This window comes from Hemitrygon akajei, chromosome 3, assembly GCF_048418815.1.
Source record: "Hemitrygon akajei chromosome 3, sHemAka1.3, whole genome shotgun sequence".
Classification (NCBI taxonomy): domain Eukaryota; kingdom Metazoa; phylum Chordata; class Chondrichthyes; order Myliobatiformes; family Dasyatidae; genus Hemitrygon; species Hemitrygon akajei.
Genome location: NC_133126.1, coordinates 154515874 through 154534799, shown reverse-complemented (window position 1 = coordinate 154534799; position 18926 = coordinate 154515874). Strand labels below are relative to the sequence as shown.

The 18926-nt window shown below is 40.9% G+C and overlaps 1 protein-coding gene across 8 annotated transcripts in view; it reads right to left on the bottom strand.

The window, feature by feature from the left end:
- LOC140725529 (uncharacterized) overlaps positions 1-18926 on the bottom strand; it is a 467652-nt gene that overhangs the window by 415684 nt on the left and 33042 nt on the right. For 6 of the 8 annotated variants that reach the window (XM_073041107.1, XM_073041104.1, XM_073041102.1 and 3 more), the window contains exon 2: positions 15992-16033. The exons of 1 other annotated variant lie outside the window; for it this stretch is intronic. Coding sequence is in view for 5 of the 7 variants with exons in the window: in XM_073041104.1 (XP_072897205.1) it covers positions 15992-16033 (42 nt within the window). In the remaining 2 variants the exon portion in view is untranslated. Of the gene's footprint in view, positions 1-15991; positions 16034-16246; positions 16341-18926 lie in introns of those variants that run through there. One more of the 8 variants, XM_073041108.1, reaches the window with a different exon arrangement.

The following is an 18926-nucleotide window of genomic DNA, read 5'->3' as shown; positions in this document are numbered from 1 at the left end:
TACGCACTGACTATATTATCAAGCAATTATTTGTTTCATCAGAATCTAACATGCATCTTTAACACAAAGTACACTGCAGATGCTGTGGTCAAATCAACATGTACAAACAAGCTGGATGAACTCAGCAGGTCGGGCAGCATCCGTTAAACGAACAGTCAACGTTTCGGGCTACATTCCCATTCGGATATGTCCATACATGGCCTCCTCTACTGCCATGATGAGGCCAAACTCAGGTTGGAGGAGCAACTCCTCATATACCGTCAGCCCCTCGGTATGAACATCGAATTCTCCAACTTCCGGTAATTCCCTCCCTCTCCCTTCCCCCATCTCACTTTCACTCTGTCTTCTCTTCTAGCTGCCTATCACCTCTCTCATGATTCTGCCTTCTTCTACTACCCATAGTGCTTTCCCCTTACATTCCTTCTTCACCTTTCCTGCCTATCCCATCCCTGCTTCCCCTTACACTCCTTCTTCACCTCTCCTGCCTATCCTCTCCCTGCTTCCCCTTCCCCACCCCTTAAATCATTCCTCTGATTGGTTTTTCACCTGGCACCTTCCACCCTCCCCCACCTTCTTTATAGGGCCCCTGCCCCCTCCTTCTTCAGTCCTGACGAAGGGTCTCGGCCTGAAACGTTGACTGTTCATTTCAATGGATGCTGTCTGACCTGCTGAATTCATCCAGCTTGTTTGTACGTGTTGTTGCATCTTTAAAACAGGCTCTCCCTCCCTTGTCCCATATCAGTCCCCCATCCAACCATACACTAAGTACTCTTCCGATTTAAGATGATTTATAAATGCTTGACCCACTCTCACCCTGAATTTCTATAAGCAAGTTTCAAGCATTTTCTTCAAGCATAGATGATAGTTAAAATAAAAAGTGAATATTATTTCTCAAGTGACTTACAAAAGCAGTTCTAAAAAGCTTTTTATTTGGACTGAAAGCATCTTGCTATGACCTTTGGAGATATGACACATTAAGTAGATTCTTTCTCTGATGCCCAAATGGTACTCTGGGAGAAGACTGACTACTGCTGTAGAACCCAACCCATTTTGCATCTACTTGTGAAGAATACTTATCTAACCTGGACTGCAACATTTTCAGAAAATGCAACAGCAAAACCTATTTTCCCTGAGACAAAACCTCTACAATTTCAGTCTGCCCCTCTGTGCATGACAAAAATAACATGGAAGCACAGATTTTTATTTTCTTTCCTGCATTCATATAATCTGAAGCAGAGACATCCTTGAAAGATGCTTCAATTCTTAAAAACTCATTATTTTCCAAGTTTAATATTGATGGGAATATTAATAGTAAAATATGGATAATGAAACCTGCCCCAAAAGATTCCTATACAAAACAGCCACTCTTTCACAATCTTGTTACAGAAGAGATAATTGAGGCAATTGGTTTCACTCTGAGGCTTCACAGTTTAAAGACCCTTTCAGCAGGTAAGGCATTATTGATAAAATTATAATTTACTTTTCCTGAGCCATATCTTAGCAATTTGTGAAAATGCTAATTGACTGAAAAACCTACTAGATATACCATATTGTTTTTGGAAGCCGGAGAGTAAACCTCTCATTAGGCTGAAACTTAAAGAAAATTTTTTATTAAAGACAAATGAACATTAGCAGTAATTTACTTAGATTTGCGAAAGGCTTTACTATACATTAAAACTATGCTAGTCTGGCACCTTCAATAATTCACTGCTGGCAAACTTATAATTTTTTTTAAATAAAAGATGTCACACAGTAGGATAATAATTTTTTCAATGAACCAAATGAGTTTAAAGCACATGAAAGAAAACTCAGTGAGTGAGATGCTGAATGACCAGGATCTCTGAACAAGTAGCTTACAGATTATCAGAACTTCTCTGTCATTTCCTTTCCATCTGCCATTTCACAGAGAATCAGATCCAATATTGTAGAATACCTTCACACAACAGTTTGATGGTGTAGTTCAATGGTGCATCTCCAGGAATTTGAGTTCATCCAGGTCCTTGTTGTTGCCTGGGTGGAGTTTGTGCTTTCTCCCTGTGACTACATGTGATCCAGATTTATCCCATATCCAGAAAATGTTTGCTTAGGTTAATCAGGCACTGTAAATTTCACCTAGTGTACCAGTAAGTGGTAAAATCTGGGAGCTGGAGTGGAGCAGAGTTGATGGGAAGAATTGGAGAGAATAAGGCATGGTAGTGTAAATGGGTGCTCGATGACCATTGCAGATTCAGTAGCTGTGGGGCCCATTCCTATGCTGGATGGCTCAATGACTGCCTAGTGTTTTCTAGATCTTCTTTCTTAAACTACTCCAAATAATCCAATTTGAGTAAGAACATTTGAAAACAACAAAAAATATAAAAATCTTCAGATAAAATATATTTACTTTTTAAAAACGTCCAATAGGATTCAATGTGACATACACAGAAATGAAAGGCACAGGGTCATACACTCAGTGGTCACTTTATTAGGCACCTCTTGTACCTAATAAAATGGCCACTGTGTATGTGTGTAGCCTTCTGCTGCTGTAGCTCATCCTCTTCAGGTCTGATGTGTTGTGCGTTCAGAAGTGCTCTTCTGCACACCATTGTGGTAGCGCATGGTTATCTGAGTAACTGTCAGCTTCCTATCAGGATGAAGCAGTCTGGCTATTCTCCTCTGACCTCTCTCATTAACAAGGCATTTTCACCCATAGAACTGCTGCTAACTTGATGATGTTTGATTTTTGCACCATTCTCTGTAAACTCTGTAAATTGTGTGTGAAAATCTCTGGTCAGCAGTTTCTGAGATAATCAAACCACTCCATCTGGCACCAACAGTAAAGTCACTTAGACCACATTTCTTCCCCATTCTGAAGTTTAGCCTGAGCAATAACTGAACCACTTCAACATGTCCTGCATGCTTTTTGTGCATTGAGTTGCTACCACAAGATTGGCTAATTAGATATTTGCATTAACAAGGTATACAGGAGCACCGAACAAAGTGGCTACTTTGTTCACTTGGCATAATTACTTATTATTATTTAATTATTTCTGGTTTTATTTGGCTATATTTCTACTCTATTCTATTCTTGGTTGGTGCAACTGTAATGAAACCCAGTTTCCCTCAGGATCAATAATACGCTCGGCAGAGGATGGTGCTCGGAGAAGCTGTGCCAGAGGCTCAGAGGTTCGACGGACTCGGAGTCCGCTGTGGTCAGGGCGCTTTCAGTGTGTGCTATGTCTGCGAGGCTGGATTCGATGGAGCTTTCATTGTGTACTGCGTCTGCGAGGCTGAGTCGGGCGTCGCCGTGGAAGTCCATGGCGGGGGTATTCCCTTCTGCGGTCTGCATGGGATGATGAGTCTATCGGGACCCTGAGGACTTGTGGAAACTGTGTGGTGGTTTCTTTTGAACTTATAGTCTTTTAAAATCTGTGGACTATTTTTACTGTGCCCATAGTCTGCTTTTTTTTAAAATCAAGTATGCTATTGTTTGCACTGTTGTAACTATGTGGTTTTGTGCAGGTCTTGTAGCTTTAGTTTTTGGTCTTGTTTTGTCTGGTGGGTTTGGAGCTCCTTGTTGGGGAATGCGCTAAGATGGTAGCGCAATATTAATACGCAGCAGCCTCTCCAGACTCTGGACTGGGGATTGCCAAACGTTACGTGGCTTTTCTGGTGTAGTCTGTTTTGTCATGTGCTTTTGTTATATAATTCTGGAGGAACATTGTCTCATTTTTTAACTGCATTGCATTTGTGGTTTCTAAATGACAATAAACTGAATCTGAATAAAGTATGTCTGTCTGTCTACTGAGTATATATTTAAATTGAACTTTACAGCTTTTTAAGTCTAAAACAGTCTGGTTATTAACCACTGCCATCATTACTACTAACTTCCAATTTACTGGTGCAAAATAATTTGTTAATAGATCTGAACCAACCTAGCCATTTGAGTCTCATTCAAGTTATGGCAATTCATTCAACACAATGTAGAACAATTTCAATATATTTTATACCAGGGCCATCAAAATTATTCTTGTTGTTTTCATTCCTTATATATGCCAAGGTCATTAAAGTTATTCTTCTTTGATTTTTAGTATAAATATTATTTCTCCAATAAGTGATTTTCAAACTTTTTCAGTTGATCCATTTTACCCAAATGGCTTACTAAAACAAACCCAAAAATAATAACTGAATATAAATTTATTCATGGGTTCAATCAAACAATTGAAATAAGCAAGAACTAGCAATCATACTATTTTCATTGAATGTAATGATACTGTTATGCCTGCAGCCCCCTCCTTTGTGAGAATCGCAAGACCACTATTGGGTTGGGTCAGGGGACCCAGGAAATGAGAGAGGGACGTGCAGAATACCTCATTCCCCGGCGATGTAAAGTCACGAGACATGGCCATTGTCTCTTGGAGACACATTTGTGGATTGAGATGCTACGCTACATGAACGCCCTCAGGCAAAAGTGGGCTGGGTGAGAAAGAGATTGCATCACCCCAACCTGATTGACAGCTACAACCCTGCAAGTCAGGATAAAAGAGGGGCTGTAGGAACAACTACGGGGGAACCAACTCCCCCGACTCAACGGATTGGCATCATAAAAGACCTGGGCAAGTTTAAAACCGTCTCTCTTAAACCCAAAGAGCTGCAGCTTGAATGACAGTGACTTTTATATTTCCATCGGACAATACAGTATCCCTAGACAAACGATAGAGCTATTTCTTATTGATTATTATTATTATTATACCCGCGCTTTTAGATTTAGTATTGATGACGTATATTATCTGTATGTTTCTATTAATCTTATTTTGTGCCCCTTTATCAATAAATACTTTTAAAAATAGTACCATCAGACTTCAACGGACCTCTTTATCTTTGCTGGTAAGTGACCCAGTTATGGGGTATGTAACAAAATTGGGGGCTCATCCGGGATTTGATACCAAATTGGGGAGCCAGTGAATCGGGCTTGTAAGTCCAAACTTGGATCTGGTAACACAGGTAGCCAGACAGGAAACCAGCAAAATGGACGTGGGTGAATTTATAGAAAACCCGACTCTGGAGGTGCTAGAGGCGGCCACCAAATCAGACTTGATAAATTTGGCAAAGGGGTTAAACCTCGCAGAGGTGAGGTTGTCAATGAAAAAGCGGGAGGTGCAAAGGGCAATAACTCAGTATTATATTGGGAAGAACGTGTTTACAGCTGAGGTATTGGAAAATATCCCTGAAAAGGTACCAGCTAGTGGGACGGCTCAGTTAGAGTTGGAGAAATTAAGGTTGGAACATGCAATTAAGTTAAAGCAGCTGGAAGCAGCTGAGAAGGAGAATGAAAGAGCTGACAAACAAAGGGAGCATGAGCTCCAGCTAAAGGAGAAAGAAAGGGAGCATGCACTCCAGCTAAAGGAGTTAGAGGTGAAACGGGAGCAGGAAAGAGCTGAGAAACAAAGAGAGCACAAAATTCAGTTAAAACAGCTGGAAACAGCTGAGAAAGAGAAGGAAAGGACCGAGAAAGAGAGGGAGGCAGAGAAACAGAGGAAACATGACTTGGAGATGGAGAAGTTAAGGCAAGAGCAACGAGTTCAGGGGTCAGACCGAGAGGAGCGGTTTAATGTTAGTTGGGCGTTGAGGTTAGTACCTCCGTTCGAGGAGACAGATGTTGATAGTTATTTCTTGCTTTTTGAAAAGGTGGCAGTGAATCAGAAGTGGCCCAGAGAACAGTGGGTGGCGTTGTTACAAAGTGTGTTAAAAGGGAAGGCACAGCGGGCATATACGGCGTTGTCCATGGAGGAGGAAGAGGAGGAGAGTTATGACAAAGTAAAGGCGGCCATTCTCTGGAGTTATGAGCTAGTACCTGAAGCGTATAGACAAAAGTTCAGAAATTTAAAGAAAGGGTGGAATCAGATGTATACCGAGTTTGCCTATGAGAAGGGTGTGCTCTTGGACCGTTGGTGCACCGCAGAAATAGTGGACGAGGATTATGGGCATCTCAGGGAGTTAATTCTGATTGAGGAATTTAAAGGTTGTGTTTCGGAGGAGATCCGGATGTATTTGAATGAGAAGCCGAATAAGTCCATCTCAGAATTTGCTAGATTCGCAGATGAATATGCCCTAACCCAAAAGACAAAGTTTTCCTCGAATAAAAGTTCCCCGAGAGACCGTGGGAACGATCGAGAAAGTCCGCCGGCTGAAGAAGATGTCTTACCGGGAGCTAGTGGCAAGGTTGAGGGGGAAAGGCCCGACGAAGAGAGATTTCCGGGCTTGTCCTGTTTTAATTGTGGGAAGAGTGGGCATATTGCATCTCGGTGCTTTGCTCCGAGGAAAGAGACAGGAAAAGGGAAAGCAGCAGTCCCTATCGGATGTGCCATGGTAATCAGTAAATCGACAAGAGAGCCCCGGGTAGACAGAGTACGAGAAGGGTCTGAGACTTGTCTGTCACACGGAACCGTGTCTGTGAGGAAGGGGGACACACCAATTCCCGTACGGATCTGGAGAGCCACGGGAGCTGAGCAGTCATTGATCAGCCGTAAGGTACTAGAGTTTGGTCGCAAGACGAGAATGATAGCTGTGAAAGGAATAAGTAAAGGGACAGAAATGGTGCCCTTACATAAGGTCATTATGGATTGTGAGCTGGTGTCTGGACCAGTTGAAATATGGGTGCGATCAGAATTTCCGAGAACTGACGCGGACGTCCTTCTTGGTAACGATTTAGCCGGTGGTAAGGTTTGGGCAGCCATGATGCTGACAAAACAGCCTGTGAGTGTTGAGGCTCCGCCCCTAGATTCCAAGAGCTATCCCGCATGCGCGATCACTCGCAGCCTGTCGAGAGAGGCAGCTGAGAACGAGAGCAGTTTAAATCTGGCCAGTTTCGATTTGGCCGAGACGTTTTTACCGACCCTGTACCACGAGGGTTTAGAGGGTGGTAAAACGAAGAGTAGTAAAGTGAAAGAGGGTAAGGGAGAGGAGGTAGATCTTCCCTTAGTGAGGAGAAAGGTTCTAGAGGCAGAAAATAAAGATGAGGAACCGTTAGAGCGGTTAAGAGGCCCAGAGTTGGACATGGATGATCTGTCTGGTTTGGCAGAACTGTTTGACGACGTTGAAAATTCTAAAGGTGTTCCCGATAATGAAGTGAGGGCAGTCCTAGATGAAAAGGGTGCCCTTGCCTTGAAGAAGTCTGCTGGGTTGGCAGATGAGGTTGTTTCAGCCCGCGGGGTTGAGTTTACTCCGGAAGGGAGTTGCCCAGAGAGTAACTGGGAGGATCAGGGGAATTTGGAATTTGAAAAGGGTACGGGTATTGAAAGCCTGGAAGAGGCCAATGTCCCGTTTGAGTGTGTCCAAGATAGGGATGCACGTGGTACTGAACCTAGTAACGGAGCTCAGAAAAAGTCTGAGGTATTTGATTCCGTTGAACGAGACGGCCGTCCTTGTGGGTCAGATAGGCTTGGTTCAGTGAAGAAAGGGTTAACCTTGGTAATAGTGGGAAGTGAGAGTTCCCAGGTGTTTGTGCTCGAAGGTGTGTTGAAAGTTAATGCGGAGCTCAAAAATGGGGAGATAAATATTATTATTGAAGGAAACGGGAAATCTGTAGTTCCCAAATCGAATGAAGTAATTTTAAACCCTGCAGATCGCTTACAGATTAAGCCGGGAGATGACGGAGCCCCCCACGCTATTGTTATTCCAGAATGTGGTGTGAAGAGGCAGAATTTGAAATGCTGCTTGAACAAAGAGTTCGAATTAAAAACCAATAGCCTGAAGGGTCCTGACGAGAGGGCTAGCCACCTGCGTAAAATTAAAGAATTGGGTGGAAATGGTCTAAGTTTGGGACACGGTGTTGATAAAATAACCCCTATGAAAGAGGCGGGCGGGAGTTTACCTCGCCAGATTACCCAAGTTCCCCACGTGGGAACTCACCAGAAAAGAGGCGACGGTTAATGGGGACGCCATTTTTAAATAGCAAAGCCGGTTGTATGGGATTTCGACAAAGCATGTGAATAATAAAGACAACCCCCTGGAAGCCTGCCTGTTAAATTTGAAAACGACCGAAAGATTAGTATTTACATAAACTTTTGTTGATGCACGTAAGCTAAGATCACCACTCCTTAGTTTTGTCGCTGAGGGGAGGAAATTAAAAAAAAATAGGTGGTTATTAAATTGAAGTCTGATGCTACAAGACTTTAGTAAGGTACAAGACTTTAAGATATTAAAGGAAGTGACACTGTAATCATTAACTGTTTAGATGCTGAATTGACTGTATAACTGTATTACTCTGGAGTGAAAAGAAAAGCTTTTGTATTGTGTTAGCTTCCACAATCCTGTAAGACTCTGTACTACTTCGGTTTAACCGCTGGTAAAAACGCGTTGAAGAAAGGGGGTGTTATGCCTGCAGCCCCCTCCTTTGTGAGAATCGCAAGATCACTATTGGGTTGGGTCAGGGGACCCAGGAAATGAGAGAGAGACATGCAGAATGCCAGTTACAGGGTACGTAACAATACAAGCTGTGATAGGCTTTAAAATCAAAGGCTATGCTCTACTGGAACAGCAATTGAGATGATACACAACAATGAATCTTGTGCTGGGTCAAGTGATGAGTAAAGTCAATCTTGCAACATATTTTTCAACCCTCTTACTCGAAGACTGCATTTCCCACATCATAAATAAATCATTCCTGATTCCTAGTGTCATAATTGTGTTCATTTTCCTCAGAGTGAGTATTGTATTGTCAATTTGTCTTCTGCACATTGTTGGTCATCCTGTTACAAGAAAAATTTTATTAAACTAGAAAGAGTGCAGAAAAGATGTTGCCCGGTTTTGGGAGCCAGAGTTACAATGAGAATTTGCATAGACTAGGACTCAATTTAGTTTGGAATGCTGATGCTTGCTTTATTGTTTATACTATTTGATTTGTGCATTTGTTGTTGGTCTTTTTTAAATTTGGGTTCTTTCAGGTTTCTTGTTTGGCCACATTATTTTATATAAATTTGATAATAAAATGTACTTTGAATTTTACTCACTTGAACATAGGAGATCAAAGTATGACACGATAGAGGTATATCAAAACCGAAGCTGAGTCAGTGGCCACTTTATTAGGTATACACTTCTAGTACTGGGTAGGACCTCCATCACCACCACTGCCACCAGAACAGTACAAATTCTTCATGGCATGGATTCAACAAGGTAGTGGAAGCATTCCTTAGAGATTCTGGTCTATGTTGACACAATAGCATCACGCAGTTGCTACAGATTTGTATACTTTGATAATAAATGAATCTTTGAACTTTGATAACAGTTTCCATCTTCATTGCCAAAAGCATCACAGTTTACCTTAAATAATCCATTCCCAAACTGTACTAAACTTGTACAATTTTAATTCTGCCCATTGCAAAATGCCACCTGATGTAAGCCTGTGCATCATTTTCTTCGGTTATTCCTCCACCTCATATCACCCCTCATACCTTCCCTCCTATTCAAGTAGATGAATCTTCTTACCTTAACAAATGCTTCCAGCCTTACAACTGGTGCTGCTGTAAACATTTACTCTGAATCACATTATGCCTTGGGAGAAGGACACGCCAATGGACAATTCTGGAAGCTATATAGGTTTCTCACCTCTTTGGAACTCTGATAAAGCATGGGGAACTATGAACCTTTATCCAGCCTTTCGATTACTTGCGATTGTTGTTTTCACACTAATGGGAAGGATGAAGTAACTAGAGGTAACAAACGAGATGCTTCCTTTGCAACAGCAGATCTTTATGGCCACGTAGCACTCCAGTGTGATCAGGCTGCCAATACTTTTCAAATTCTTTAATGACAGTCTGATGCATTAGAGCCGAACAGACTTTATGGACTGAAGCACACTATATGCAAGACTATCAAGGATGATGGATATAATCAAAAACCTCAACAAGAAAAATAGAGGCAACAGTATGATTTGCCGGAGACATAATCCCATCAGACATTGCTGGTATCTGCCGCTACTGGGCAATCCCCCAGGAGGCTATTTGTAAATTGTTATGTACCCCTAGGGTTCATATTTTCTGAGGACAATCACTTTAAAACGTCGGAGGAATGAGACAGGCTTTTGGACACTGTTTGAGCTGTTACAAAGAGAGAGAGGGAGGCGACCAATGCAGTGAGAGAGAGAGAGAGAAACCACTCGAAAGATTGGTGTTATGGTTTCTCTACAAGTTGTTTACCTTTCCAAGGACACTTGCCTGCTTGCAAAGTTCTTGCAAAGAAAGGAGGTCGGAGCAGGTTGATGGACAGCTGGTGTCCAACATGTGGAGATAAAAACCAGGTCCACTGTTACACAGACAGGCACATGGTTTTGGACACTGGATGGGCTTGTTATGCCCACAGGAAGGTGGGTTTTTGGAGGATCGATTCAGGGAAATCGATCAGTGGCTCTTGCAGTGCAGAAAAGGTGTGACCAGTAGGGAGTTATTTGTGTGTCCAATCCTGGCCTGGGTTGATAACTCTACCACAGAAGAACGGTCACCTTTGTTTGTGGTCACGGTGACTTTAAAGGAAGAGAAGAGGGGAGAAGAAGGTTTGAAACAGAAGAAACCTAGTGACAAAGAGGTCACTGTTTGGACTCTCTCCTCTGTAGCCCGTAAGGGTACGTTTGAGTTCCATTCGAATACGAAGGTGTGACTGTCACGTAGTTAATCCACAGGAGTGGGTTCTCTGGTGGGGGGGAACCTTAGTGATTACCACTTGTGTGTTACGCTTGTTTGGATGTGGTAGTTCACTGAAGAAAGGCACCCCTGTGGCAAATCACTGTAGGAGTTATTTCATATGTCGTGGAACTGGATAAGTGGCTATCACAGTTGAGTGTTTGGGGTAACCTTGTGTGGAAACTACCTGTGTGTGATAATCCTTGCCTGGGTTGGTAGTTTTACCATTTGAAGATGGTACCTCAGTGATAAGCTACTGTTGGTGATAATCCATACGTGGATTCTGTTTGAATATCCTGTGGCCACCATTTTGGGATGTCCTGTAGCTGAATCCGGCTGTGGTACCACTTGTGTTGAAAGGATATTCGTTGAAGATCACTGTCAGTGATACTTCGTGTGTGGAGTGGAACAACTTTAGAGATAAAACCTACTGCTATTGTTACTTTGTATTGCTGTCGTGGAATCTGTGGAATATCGACGTAATTGCCTTCTCACAACATATACCTTTGGATTACAAATCTCTCTCTCTTACCACCAACAGCAACCTCATGCATTGAACTGACCTTTCTTACATATCATCGTAAGACTGGATTCATTTACCCCTAGACTTGAAGAAGCTTGGTTTTCCTATTTCCACATTTACGTTCATATATCATTGCTAACCTGTTTAAGATATCTGCATTTATAGTACTGTATTGTGTAGTTTACTAATAAACACTATTAGTTTATAGCAATACCAGACTCCAATGCGTTCTCCATTTCTGCTGGTTCTTTAACCCGGTCATGGGGTATGTGACAAAATCTCCAAATAAACTTTATGCAGTTACCTAAATGCACAGGCTGTGATTTTGCACTCATTTTATTTATTATCTCTACAGGTAAAAGCTTATTCAACTCAGAGAGATGATGCTGCAACTACTGATAATTTTTATTATGAGAATTTATTCCTAGGTTTGGGATCCCTGAGAGAATCTCAGGTGATAACGGTCCTCACTTTACTGGTAAAGTTATGAATTGATGAAATCCAAATAGAATAAGCATCATTTCACCTGCCTCTACCACCCGCAATCTTACAGGCCGCTGAAAGATAAGATAGGGCCCTGAGCTGCAGGTTAGCTAAATTGTGTGACGAGACTGAGCTAAAGTGGCCAGAGGCGCTTCCACTGTCCCTCATGACAACGGACTGTGCTCCAAACTGCACAACAGGTTTAGCTCCACCTGGGATATTTATAGGACGTCCCATGCACCCTTCCCTTTTTAATTAAACAGATGGATATCCATACTATGAGTGGGAATATGTTGCATTATTGTATAGCACTAACATAAGCTCTTAAAAGTTTCCATCAACAGGTACATAAAGCCAAGAAGTTAGTGCTGGCTGCAGAGTACCCCATTTACTAACCGGAAGACTGGGTACTGATGAGAATCTACTGGTGAAAGAACTGCCTGGAGCTCTGCTGGCAAGGTCCATTCCAAGTGCTGCTAAATGCTTTAAAGGCCCAGGAAAGCCGACACGGATACACGGCTTGCACATTAAGCAGCAATGCCACCAGTTCAGCGAACACGTGGCCAGAAAAATGTTGAGGATAAGGACTGATGAACTGAACTCTTGATCTTTGTTATTTACCTTAAGTAATCACAATGCATTGCAAGTTTTGGGTAATCTGGACATCCATTTGCAGAAGTATCTCACAATACTAATACTCCTAATACTTTTCTTTTCCTTAGTTATGAATATGTGTCATGTACAAACAGATAGGTTGTTAGGTGTGCTCTAGACGGCTTAAATGTTTGTTAGGTGGATTGCCAATGTGGCCTATAGCCCTGAATTTGTGAGTTTGTTGCTGTTTTTTATTTTGATCACAAATCTAAAATTGTAAAGGGAGCAGGATTCTGCAATGCCCATCGGAATGACTTTTGCCAATAAAACTGTCTTGAGGGATGGGAAGAACCTGTTTACAGTGACTGCATTACCCCCACTGCTCTGACGATAAGGGTGAAGTAACCATCAAGGGACAGGAATAGATGTAGATAATAGTACATGCAATGTTCTTACTACTGGTGACACTCCGAATCCCATTAACAGTACTTAACGAGTCTGCAGCCAATAGGTTTATCACTGACTGTCAGAGGTACTCCTTCTAAACGGAGACCTTAGCCCTGAACCAAGGCCATGGAGAGGGTGCTGTTATCTACCCAACGTAGTACCATAGATGGACCAGCTGCTCACTCTAATCCTCCCTACATCCTACTTTGTGCAGCTGAAAGAGAGAGAGAGACTATGGATTGAAGTGATATTCTAATGACTATGGAATCAGTATCAGGTTTAATATCACCAGCATATGTCATGAAATTTGTTAACTTTATGGCAGCAGTAAAATGAAATACATGATAAATGTAAGAGAAAAAAAACTGAATTACAGTATATATATGTCTATTAAATGGTTAAGTTAAATTAAGTTGTGCAATAAAAAAGTAGTGAGGTAATGTTCATGGGTTCAATGTCCATTTAGAAATCGGATGGCAGAGGGCCAGCCAGAGACCAAGCATTTCTGGATTGTCGTGTTCCTGTTCTGGGAACCTGCCAGAATGTCCTGTGATAGCATTATCATGCATGAACATTGCTGAAGAAACTGGCACCTAACACAGCCTTACCGCGTCATGACAAGAACCAGACTATCAATGACTTTCCTGTTGAAAAGATGGCAATCTGCACTACACAGCCCTCAAAATCGACCAGCACTTGACATTCTGTTGTCCATGAGAGGTGGTACTTGTGCCGTTATTAGTCAGGAATGTTATATGGATGTCCCTGATATCAACAGCCAACAGTCCGTGATGAAACTGTCATGGAGTTTGAGACTCTGCACTATTGAAATTCGGTAAGATTTAGTTGTCCTCGACAGGACAAGGAAGGAGGAGTGTGGAAGTTGCGGTATTGCAAAGGTTTAAAACAACATCCAGGCAAGGATGACCGAGTTGGTGTGCAGTCAAATCCAGGCATGCGGTAGTGTCACCTGTTGCAGCTGCCCAGGAGAAGACGGCAGAGGCGGTGTCCATGCTGGCATCGGTGCACGACCTACTCTCCAGTGTTTGCTTGGAAGTCAAGCTGGACTGTGTTCGTTTGCAGACTGCTGCGGGCTTGTTCTTTCCAACAACATCCATGGACCCGGGGACTTGGGTTATATTCATTTTTTTGTGTGACTGTATGTTTGGGGCTATCTAATATGTGCTATATGTGCCTTATGCTGTGTATGAATGTTAGTATTGTGTTTTGCACCTTGGCCCTGGAGGAACACTGTTTCATTTAGCTGTATTCATGGGTATTCATGTATGGTTGAATGACAATTAAACTTGAACTTGAACAAGGGAGACCTTTGAAATAATAATGCCGGAGCCAGTCTCGTTTACTGCAGAGTGACTGTGGCAGTGTGTAATCAATCTGTAAGAACATAGCTTTGCTTTACGCAGCAGGGGGTGCTTGCTGTTGACAGACAAGACAGGAATAACAGAAGAATGTGAAACACAGCTGACAATGAAGAGACAATTGCTTACTAACTTCAAAATATCATCCGTTATCAACCTGAAGTTTCAATTGACTTTTAACACCTCTGTTGCGAATGGCGATTGATCTTGCAAGTAAAGAATTCAAAGTTATATACTTTATCAAATGGTCAATATCCACAACTGATAAGACAATTCTGTATAAAAATAGCAGTTTTCTGTCCTGGCTTCGGAACAGTGTGGGTGACAAGGACAATGTTGTTCTTGTGCACAAGTGAAACAAATTATGTTTGAGTCGTAAGAGAGCATGCATTATTATCGGTGATGACACTAACAACTGGATCTCCAAAATCTGTCTCAACACAAAGAGCTTGTTCTTCGATTTTATAATCATCTGAACATAGATTCTGTTCAACACACTTTCTTTTATCACCTCCAGGTGTTTAATGCTAGCCTTCTGCCAGTAACAAGGTTCTTTGACCATGAAGGCCAATTGATATTGAGTGCTCCAGTCTTCAGCGACCCACCATACAAGGAAAGCATTTGCTGCAGGCAAAATTCAACACCTTATGAAAAGGTTTGGCAAGTAGATTCGCTTAACTGTTACTCCAGAAGTGCAAGTCTGATCATTGTTTAGATGAGTACTGTCAGAAGCATTTATCTCATATACAATGAAAGCTCAAAGTACCCATTTATGCCTGGTTCTACCTCTACCTCAAAACTTCAGTGGTAAATCCTTCCTTAGTTTAATTTCACTTATTAGAAGAAATGCTCATGCAGAGAATTTCTTCCCCACACTAATTTCATTAACTTTTTTTTTCCAAAGCAATTACTTTAAATAAACCCTGACAGACTACAGGCAGCTATTAAATAATTTACTACATGAATCATCAGGTAAATAAATCTGCCACCTTTTGGTTTTGATGAATAATTAAATCAGTGACTATATGAAATAAATTCTAAATTGGTTTGAATAAATAAATAGCTCCTGGTTAAGAATAAAATTTAAGTACATAATCAATTAGACATTTGTATGCTCTGAATAAATTTAACAACTTGATATCATGCCAAAATGAAAACACCATGCAGGGCAGCAAATATACACGTCTAGTTAACTTTTTCATTTTATAATGTTACAAAATTTGCAGCTCGCCCACAATACTCTACTCATATTAATGTATAGTTTCTTTACCAGAGGCCATTAGGTTCCACTCAAATTGTTACTTAATTTTACATTTCACTCTTGAAGTTCCTGCCAATTGTAATACTGCCATTTGTGTTTGCCCGCTTCTTCCTTATGGCATCGTCTATTGGCTGTTACAGTTCTTGTCTCTTATGGCATTTACCACTAAAAACGGCAAACCACTCCATCAGTACTTCAGAAATATCAAACAAAGACAAAGGGGTGTCTAGGGTTTAATGGGGAGTTCTAATGACCTAATATAATTTCACAGAATGAAAGAGTTTAATTGAAACCATTGCCTGACCATACTTTGTATCCCTTGAATACTTGTTGGATTGCCATCAGCTGCACAAAATAATCCTAGCATCTCTATTACTTTCTATTTATTTTTGAACACAGATCATTATAAATGCTAAGATTGTTCAGTGTCTATCACACAAGTTGATGCAGTTTGCTTACAGGTCTATTGGTTTTAATAACGTTGTTAGGAATATTTATACACAACATCACCACCTTGAAGTTAACTTAACAAAAGTACCCAAGATGTTTTCAAAGTTTTGTTTGAAATTCAAGTCAAATACATAAAACAGTATTAGATGCAGGGTTATACACTTCATTGATACTGTAGCTGAAAATGAAGTAGACTTACCCAATATTCCAGTTCCTAAGATACAGGCAATAGAAATGAAATCTGAAGAAATGGAGTCAAAAAACATTCATTCACTATGTCTTCAAATACAAGCATTTTCCACATAAACAATATAACAAAAAATAAAAACAAGCAGATACCGTAAGCAATATGCAAAGTTAATAAAAGTGCAATGGGCCAACTGCATGCAACTGTTTACTTGTGCCAGAATTAGATTTTCCTCCCCTCTTAATGAACAGACTTTCTTGTTGATACCTGTATGCCTTGACTTCAGTCAGAATGAAGTCAATTACTACAAAGACAGGAAAGCTGTCCGCTGCAGAGATTCTTCAGGATCTAGCTGGAAGATGTGGCTTCTCATCAGTTTATGGTTATAGTCACAGAATTTAAATCACAATGTACATTCAGTGACCACTTTATTAGGTGCAGGAAGTGGTCTGACCTCTCACATTAAAATAGCATTTTAATCCACAGAACTGCTGCTCACTGGATGTTTCAATGTTTTGAAACATTCTCTGTAAACTCAAGAGACTGTTGTGCATGAAATCCCAGGAGATCAGCAGTTTCTGAGATACTCAAACCACCCTGTCTGGCACCAACAATCATTGCATGGTCAAGGTCATTTAGATCACATTTCTTCCCCATTCTGATGTTTGGTCTGAACAACAACTGAACCTCTTGACCATGTCTGCATGCTTTTATGAACTGAGTTGCTGCCACATAATTGGCTGATTAAATATTTGGATTAATGAGGTGTACAGCTATATCGAATAAAGTGGCTACTGAGTGTAAATGTGTTCCATTCAACTACATGCTGATGTAGTTACTATTTCAGATTCACTTCAAGAATAATCAGCTTTCAGTCTTGGAAACTAGTGCAACTTAAGTACATTTTATCTAATATTTCTCCCTGGAGAAAAGCAAGTAAATATTAACTTCATTCAGCATCTTGGCCTTAGTCTGTTTTGCTACCCATGCAGAAAAATTATTCAGCAAGTTCCCAAAGTGTATTATTTGAGAAAAACACTGGCTACAGAACCTGGAACACCGTGTTACCACAGTGCCCGGAGTTGTTAGGTTTCTACTCATCGCTTCCATTTAATGTCCATGAGATATTACACCTGGGAGCAGTAACTGCAATATATCTGAAAGGACTCAATAGAAATTCTCAGCAGGCAAGTGTTGTTCTAAGGCACGCTTCCTGAGAAGAAGCTGCTGCTATTACTCTCATTGTTATGGACACCAAGCAAACTTTCAAGCTTTCAGAAACTTGACATTGAATTGAAATGATTATTCTTATTTTAAACACAAACTCTTAAACCTTCCCAAAACCCACAAATGATCAACAGACATCTAATATGTTCCATTTCACTAATTTTGTGCTCCGTATTATACTTTGCATATTCTTGAAAGTCTTATATCCAATTGCTCTAAATAAACTTAAGTACAAGGTATGTTGTATAATTGGAACCTGAATTTATATTAAGTGTCACAGTTAAAGGTTCTTCCAGAGTAATCTCGCCAAAACAATATGTTAATTCTGTTTTTCTTGTAATTTGTAGTTGTATTTAAAGAATAGCTTTATTTGTCAAATACACTAACCCTAACCCTTACGTCTTTGAAATGTGGGAGGAAACCAGAGCACACAGAGGAAATCCACATGATCATAAGGAGAATGTACAAATTCCTTACAGACAGCAGAGGAACTGTAATAGCACGATAGTCACCCCCACAGTATCATGCTGCTCCTCATGTGGGAATGAGAACTCTGAAGCTCCCATTTACATTCCCCTTTACTGTCTCTTTTTCTCAACCCCTCCTTCTAAAGTCATCACTTAAAACCAGCATCAGGATAGGAAACACCAATTAAGCAAGTTGCATTTGACTCAATGGTCTGGAGCACAGTGCAGAATGAAAATCCTACTTTGTATAACACTCAGCAATTCATGTGTATCTTTCAAACAACTAGTCACAATAAAATTCACCTTCACTATTAACCTCTTTCTGACCCAGATTTAAAATGTGTGAAATACTACTCATATTACACTAAAATTGTGACTAACTTGCTGTAGACCACACAGAAGGTGTAAGGTGAAAGGCATACATTCATCAATTGCAGGCTACTAGGAGGTTATTGAATTTGGGAGGTGGAGAGCAGGAATGACATGCATTTTTGCTACCTTTTGCCTTGTAATAGAGAATAATGAAATGGTCCTGCAGCACTGGACTTCTCCATGTGCAACGAGATAAAGAGGGACTCTACAGAGCTGGTAAAAGACAAGAAGATCTGAAACCATTTCTAATTGATCCCAATCACAAGTCATGGGCTAAAGTGAACTATCATGAACACATGTCTGTTTACCAGACTAAAAACGCAAACTCCAGGATGGCTGTTTGCCAATGTACAAACAAGATAAATGATGGAACTGCGCAGGGCTTATGTAGCACATCAGGTGTTCAAGCTTGATGGCTCACAGACACACAGACCCTGAGGACTGACACTGCAAGAGGCTTACCTCACTCTATCTGCACATTGCACAAGTGGAATAGAAAATAATGGGGGGAGGAAGCAGATAGAAATAGTAGAAGAATAATGGAGTCTTCGATCAGGAAACAATATTTCCAGGACTTATGACTCGCCTATTGACAACAGCTTGTAATAAAGTTAAAAGTTTACTTGAAGTCAAACTCAGTCTCTTTGTAGATTCTTTCCATCTACAGCCTTATCAACTTTTTAGGTAGTCATTCATGTCAAGGCAAACTTGCTTTCACTCTTGTTCTTTCTGAGATACTAAAGACTGAATTTCCCCAAATTCCATCCTGAAAGCACAGTCGACTGCATTTGGAAACCCTCACTGGGCCCAGGACATCCTCCACCTGGTCCAAACATGCTCTCTCACCTTGAGTGTCTTGACAAAAAACAATTAGAAATGTG